The 6853-nt window shown below is 33.8% G+C and overlaps 1 protein-coding gene across 6 annotated transcripts; it reads left to right on the forward strand.

The window, feature by feature from the left end:
• Positions 1–2409: 2409 nt before the first annotated feature.
• LOC104716447 (protein DA1-related 1) lies at positions 2410–6521 on the forward strand. Of its 6 annotated transcripts, none has more exons than XM_010433822.3 (13): positions 2410–2890; positions 2987–3090; positions 3630–3760; positions 3855–3960; positions 4079–4424; positions 4544–4664; positions 4748–4831; positions 4942–5061; positions 5153–5365; positions 5463–5525; positions 5621–5739; positions 5829–5887; positions 5986–6521. In XM_010433822.3, exons 3-13 carry the CDS (start codon positions 3650–3652, stop codon positions 6309–6311), a joined length of 1668 nt encoding a protein of 555 aa, XP_010432124.2. In that variant the 5' UTR covers positions 2410–2890; positions 2987–3090; positions 3630–3649; the 3' UTR covers positions 6312–6521. The 6 variants fall into 6 exon arrangements, 4 of the variants coding, with proteins under 4 accessions (XP_010432124.2, XP_087326190.1, XP_087326189.1 ...); XR_015568941.1 differs by having other exon boundaries at positions 2734–2890; positions 4958–5061; XR_015568942.1 differs by having other exon boundaries at positions 2736–2890; positions 3615–3760; positions 4958–5061.
• Positions 6522–6853: the final 332 nt, after the last annotated feature.

Consider the following 6853-nt stretch of genomic DNA (forward strand, 5'->3'; position numbering starts at 1 on the left):
AAGACTATGGACCTCGAGCCAACAGATCTTTCATCCAATTTTTATTTCTCAATATATAGGTACAAATGTACTATAGAAAATATAAATATATGAACCCATATTAGAAATTACCATATACAAGCTAGTGTCTGTCTCATTGGACATATAGAGATGGTTAAATAAAGCAAAATATGGCATCAAATGAAGAAAAACAAAAGAAGCAAAATGTTTTTATGTGCGAAGGTCCAAGGGACCAACATTCTCATGGTCTACTGGCACCACATTTTTTCAATATTTATCTTTGCAAATTCATTTATTTATTAACCAAACTCATATCATTTATTTCCTTGTCTAGATTCATATAACACCAATAATTAGCCAGGACCATTTTGTTATAGCTACTTTTTTGGATATCTTGACCATTTTATTATAATGTTTTCATATATATAAATAGGGTAAATATATGGGAAAATATTATACTAAACACTTAATTTAGTTCTTTATGTAGTAGGGTCATAATATATATATATATATATGTATATATATATATATAATCGTATAAGTCGGATAGATGAGTACAAAAGTAACAGTTTAAAAAATAATAATAAACATGTGTAGGATATATCTAAACTTATACTTGGCAAATTGAATTATGATGAAATGAGTTTATAGGTAATGAACGTTTTCGGACAAAAGTCCCATGGGAGAAAAAAAACTAAAAAAGGTGAAATCAATCACACCGTCGTTGTTACCTACAACGAACAAATGATTGGTTTTATATTTCATAATATATTTTTTTCTCATCAGATTATTTATTTTATAAATGAAAATAAATAGGAAAATAAATGACTAAAGGATTTAACAATTCACATCTAAAAAAAAAGTGGTCCTAATAAGAAACACAAAAGACATATAAGTGACAAGTGTTGATTGGTCCACCTGGAAACCGGCAAGGGGGGGGGGCCATGGCCACGTGAGATTTGTGGTCCATGTTGGGATCAACGTTTCTCATTCTGCCACGTGTTTTGATCAACAAGCGTGACAGCCTGTTTCTCATCTTCAAAATCTTTTTTTTTTTTCCTTAAAATGTTTAAAATTTATTTAGGAAAATAATATGGTCGACGAGAGAGAATTAATAAAATATATTGGTAGGAAAGAAAAAAAAAGAGAGAATTAATTAATCAAACACGATTTTTCAATATACAGAAACATTTTATTTCCTAAATAAGACTTGTTCTTTTTGTCAATTACTAGTATTTAGCTGTTCTCTTTTCACACACATGATAACTCAATATACTAGAAAAAAAAAAAAAAAAAAAAAAAAAAACATACATAATGTCTTGTGTGTCTGAACTGAACTCTGAAGATTGAATTGTTTTTCAGACCAAAAAGAAAATATCCAAGCCCACAGGCCACAAATGATCTGTGAAGAAAAATTATTATTTTCTACTACAATGGGTTTGGTTCTTCAGCCCAATTTTACCATATGGGCCTTAAGAAGAATAGTTAGTTTTTTTTCTCATTAGTAAGCGATATTGTATACATGGTTCGTCGGCCCAACTTTTCAAAATGGGCCTTAAGAAATTTAGTTGTATTTCTGGCGGTTAGGTATGAAATTATCATAATATTAGTATACAATAAAACTACAAACTAATTTAGGGTCAACGATTTATAGATATGTGAATTTTCTTGGAAGCCAATTTGATAACTTTGATGACCGATTTTTAACAAATAAGTTTGTCTGTTTTTCAGTACTTCTTTAATTCATTGCTGGCGTAAGAAGTAAGTAGCACTATATCAATGAACGTCACTTGGTTCAACTACTACTAAAACAATCAAAAAGGGAAAACAACAAATCAAATACTTTTAACCAAACCTTATTTTGATAAATTGCGGTGGCATAGTAAAAATTTGGCACCTAAACAACTAATTGATTGGGTGTAAGCACGTTTTTTTTCTTTTCCCACATATATGATTCTTGATTGAACCTACCGAGGAATCTCTTTGATTGACCCTTATAACGAAATTATAAATCACAATTATTCACAACCACAAGGAGACTGCAATGTTACAAATTCATTAATCTATTATTTAGCTGAAATTATCCATATATGTAATATTATTTGTCTATTTTCATTTGGTCGTACTTGTATGTAATAATAATGCATTAGGTTGAGCTAAACAAAATTATTAGATGACCTTTACCTACTAAAACAATCTTCAAGTTGTGTAAGTTAGAGGGAGAGTCAAAGATTGTGTGTGTCACTCACTAGTGGTAATTGCTTGTAAACATCAACTCTTTAAATTTGTTTTTTCAGACATTTTGATTTCTAAGTTTTTTTCTTCCGCAAAATAATGTGATTAATTGTTTTTTTTTTTTTTGTGTACAAGTGCCCCACTTGCTTGACCTTCCCAACAAAAAAAAAAAACGTAATTTGTAACCATTCCCATTCCCATTCCCATCATCTTCTCCATAAAGTTGTTACCTTTAAGTGTGTTCTAAGACCATGATTACTGGGAGTAACTCTCTCAGATACTCTTATTAGAAAATAATAAAAGGAAGAGAGAGAAGGAAAAAAAGAAAGGAATCGTTTCTTTCCCAAGTCACTTGAGAATCGATTCTCAGAACAAGTGTGACATGTGTCACTTGTTAAGTGAAACAGCAATGAGGAAATAAATAAATAATAATAATTTATAAAAAAAATATTTTTTTTGGTTTTTTTGAGAAACGTTGAGTCGTTCTCGATTAATGATGCTCTAATGGAGATTTATTCTCTTCTACTCATATAGTGAGCTTTTTTTCCTTCTTCTCTCTCTCTCTCTCTCTCACTCTATCTTGTTTCATTTATTAAGCTTTTTCTTCTTCACGCTTTTTAAGATAATTAACAGTCACGGGTCCTTAAAATAAAAGGTAAAGTGTTTTGCTTCGAATTCAAGTGTTCTCTTTCTCTCTCTATTTCTCCTCTGTTTTTTGCTGTCAAATTACTAATAAAGTTCGGATTTTTAGGTTGATCGAGAGAAGTTGAAGAAGCATGACTATTGTGTTTTCGTTTTTGATCCAAAGGGTCATCTAATTTTGCCAATTTTGTTTGTTCTTTCTTTTTTTTCCAGGTAATTTTCGATTTCTCTATTACTCTGTTTATGACTTGTCTACTTAGATTCTTTTTCTCTAACAGTAGTAGACTTAAAAGAGTCTGTCTTTAGAAGCTTCATAAAGATTCATTTTTTTTTCTCCTGGGTGGGTGGGTATTTAGAATGTATCTTACTTTCTTATGAGCTTCAACAAATTTGTTTAGCTTAGGTTGATTGGAAAATTTGGATGAGAACCATAGCTTATTTCTATCTCTTTCTAAAAAATCTGGAAATTATCAAAAGTATCTGTCTTGGGATTGTTTGTAATAAGCTCCCTACTTTGGTTCCTTATTTTCAATTCAATATTCATTATTTGGTAACCCTTTTATCTGATGCAATCAATCTCTATAATACCTTTCTTTAATTGCTCTCTGTTTCGTTTGCTTACTCCTTATGTCTTTGCATATTCTTCAGCTGTCTTAATGCTTGACTAAAGAAAAGAAAAAAGTGATAGGATTTGAAATCTATGGAGTTCCTTCCCTTATTTGGATACCTTGAAACAGTGTTCCTCTTTGCAGGTAAGGCATTATTGTTGCCAATGGGTTGGCTAACTAAAATCCTTAAGGGTTCTAGCCATAAATTCTCAGATGGACAATGTAACGGAAGATATAGAGAGGATAGAAACTTGGACCGTCCTCGTTATTCCGCGGTAAAGGACATGTTTTTTCTTTCTTCATCATTTCGTATTTGGAGTGTTATCGAACAAGTGAAGATAAAAAGGTTTTCTTGGAATTCTGATTCAGGATGGATCTGATTTTGACAAAGAAGAAATTGAATGTGCTATTGCACTCTCTCTTTCTGAACAAGATCATGTCATTCCACAAGATGACAAAGGAAAGAAAATAATTGGTAAGGTTGTTTAATCGTGGTTGGTATGCATAGAGAGAAACAAACACAGGAAGAGAAGAAAGAAAGTTGTGTGAAACTGTAGCTTGCTAAGCTGTTTTCTTAATCTCTTATTTTGTAGAATACAAATCTGAAACCGAAGAAGATGAAGATGACGATGAGGATGAGGATGAAGAATACATGAGAGCTCAGCTAGAAGCAGCAGAAGAAGAGGAAAGACGGGTAGCTCAAGCTCAAATCGAGGAAGAGGAGAAAAGGAGAGCTGAAGTTCAACTAGAAGAAACAGAGAAACAATTAGCAAAAGCTCGACTAGAAGAGGAAGAAACGAGGCGTGCTAAAGCTCAACTGGAGGAAGACGAGCAACTTGCCAAGGCCATTCAAGAAAGTATGAATGTTGGATCTCCTCCTCGATATGATCCGGGAAGTATATTTCAACCATATCCCTTCCTCATGCCATCTAATCACAGGTAAATGGTTCAAAAGTATATTTCTTAGATTCAAAGACACTATCATCCTCTAGGTAGATGATTCATAATCGCATATGCTGCAATGAGTAATTTTTGTTTCTTTGTTAATCTTCTTGGAGGATATGCGCCGGTTGCCAAGCTGAGATTGGACATGGAAGGTTTCTGAGTTGCATGGGTGGCGTTTGGCATCCTGAATGTTTCTGCTGCCATGCATGTGATAAGCCCATCATAGATTATGAGGTCCTAATACATTTCGTTTCTGAGTATTATCACATTGTTCTTGAATGGAGTGAAGCTTAACCAGTTAGAGCGTTGTTTTACAGTTCTCAATGTCAGGAAATCGGCCTTATCACAAATTATGTTACAAGGAGCAGCATCATCCTAAATGTGATGTTTGTCATAACTTTGTGAGTGATTTCCAACTTTTATAGATCTCTATATTTCAGTTTAAGTTTACATAAAATTTGTTCTAGGTTATACAAAACTTAATGTGTATGCTTAATTTTAACGCCTCTAGATTCCGACAAATCCAGCTGGTCTTATTGAGTATAGGGCACACCCCTTCTGGATGCAAAAGTATTGTCCTTCACATGAGCGTGATGGAACTCCTCGGTGTTGCAGTTGTGAGCGAATGGAGGTCAGTTGTTCGTTATATCGGGTCTACTAATAGGAAAGAAGATGTTTCTAAAATTTGATGTTGTTCTGTTTTTTTTGCTCATGGGTTTCAGCCTAAAGATACAAAATATCTCATTCTTGACGATGGTCGAAAACTGTGTCTTGAATGTCTCGACTCAGCCATTATGGACACTCATGAATGCCAACCACTGTACATTGATATACGTGAATTTTACGAAGGCTTACACATGAAAGTGGAACAGCAAATTCCTATGCTCTTGGTGGAGAGATCAGCTCTAAACGAAGCTATGGAAGGAGAGAAACACGTAAAAACTGCTATTTTACTGATACTACGTTGTTTATACTCTCTTCTTTCGTTCTTGCTCATTCATTTCAACTTACTTTTATATAATATTGCTGCAGGGACATCATCATTTACCTGAAACTAGAGGACTTTGTTTGTCTGAAGAACAAACTGTGACCACGGTATTCAGTTCACTCTTCCAGTTTCTAAAGCAGTAACATCTTATTTAATTTCTTTCCATCGGAAATTGTGTTTAAATCAGTAATATTTCATCTAGGTGTTAAGGAGACCAAGAATTGGGGCAGGCTACAAGTTAATAGACATGATAACGGAGCCTTGCAGGCTTATACGCCGTTGTGAAGTCACTGCAATTCTCATTTTATATGGACTTCCTCGGTAAAAAAAAACACACTTCTCAACTCACCCTTCAACCAAAGTTTCTTCTTTATGAGATATCTAAAAGTTTGTAGATTGCACTTGTACAGTTTGTTAACTGGGTCAATCCTTGCTCATGAGATGATGCATGCATGGCTTCGACTAAATGGTAATTTGAAGAACTCTCCCTTTTCATTAAGGTGAGCACTTGAACCTAGGGAAATATCGATTAATGATTGCTCTTTGCTGTTTTGTTTCTCTGAGTAGGGTATCCAAATCTTAGACCAGAAGTGGAAGAAGGGATATGTCAGGTTTTAGCTCACATGTGGTTGGACTCTGAGACTTATGCTGGCTCCACATTAATAGATATCGCATCTTCCTCTTCTTCAACATCATCCGCTGTGATTGCATCATCCAAGAAAGGTGAGAGGTCTGAGTTTGAGAAGAAACTTGGTGAGTTTTTCAAGCACCAAATCGAGTCAGATTCTTCATCGGCATATGGGGATGGGTTCAGGCAAGGTAACGCGGCAGTTCTTAAGCATGGTCTGAGGCGAACCCTCGACCATATACGCTTGACGGGTACATTTCCTTAAATGAGATATATAAACTTCAAAGAGAGAAGAAAAAAGCAGCTTTGTTTTAGTTTTTTTACTTTTTAGAGTATACTGAAAAGAAAAAGAAGCAAAATGTATAGGTTCAATACACACATTTTAAGAGTCATAAATTTTCCACTCTTTTAAGTAAAATTTACATGCATATTATATGGGTAATAATACGTCCATGAACTTTCGCATGGTTCCAAATTCTATAAATTGGATGCTGGTTGCACAATTCTTTTTCATTTTTTCTTATGGAATATGTCAATATGAAGTAAGGTTGTGTAGGACTAGAACATGTGGATAAGTAAATTATGTAGTCGAATAGTCAAAAACTCCCCGATTTCTCTATTTGCAAAGATGTATGTGTGTAGAAGAAGCTTATGCTCAATACAAACATTGCTTCAGCTTTGAGAATTTACAAAACGTCATGGGGTTTTCATTTTGTTGGGTCCATTAGGCTTTTTATTTTATTTTAAATCGTTTCTGTGGTAGGGCTTGTATGAAAATTTAGGTTTTTCATCTAAATTTCTTCGTTC

Source organism: Camelina sativa, chromosome 10, assembly GCF_030686135.1.
Source record: "Camelina sativa cultivar CO46 ecotype springtype chromosome 10, ASM3068613v1".
NCBI lineage: Eukaryota > Viridiplantae > Streptophyta > Magnoliopsida > Brassicales > Brassicaceae > Camelina > Camelina sativa.

Excerpts from the sequence above, each read along its gene's own strand:
- LOC104716447 (XM_010433822.3), top strand. The coding sequence starts at position 3,650 with ATGGGTTGGCTAACTAAAATCCTTAAGGGTTCTAGCCATAAATTCTCA. Across the intron at positions 4,832-4,941 it reads GTGATGTTTGTCATAACTTT|ATTCCGACAAATCCAGCTGG; the intron begins GTGAGTGATTTC and ends TAACGCCTCTAG. Across the intron at positions 5,526-5,620 it reads AAGAACAAACTGTGACCACG|GTGTTAAGGAGACCAAGAAT; the intron begins GTATTCAGTTCA and ends TATTTCATCTAG.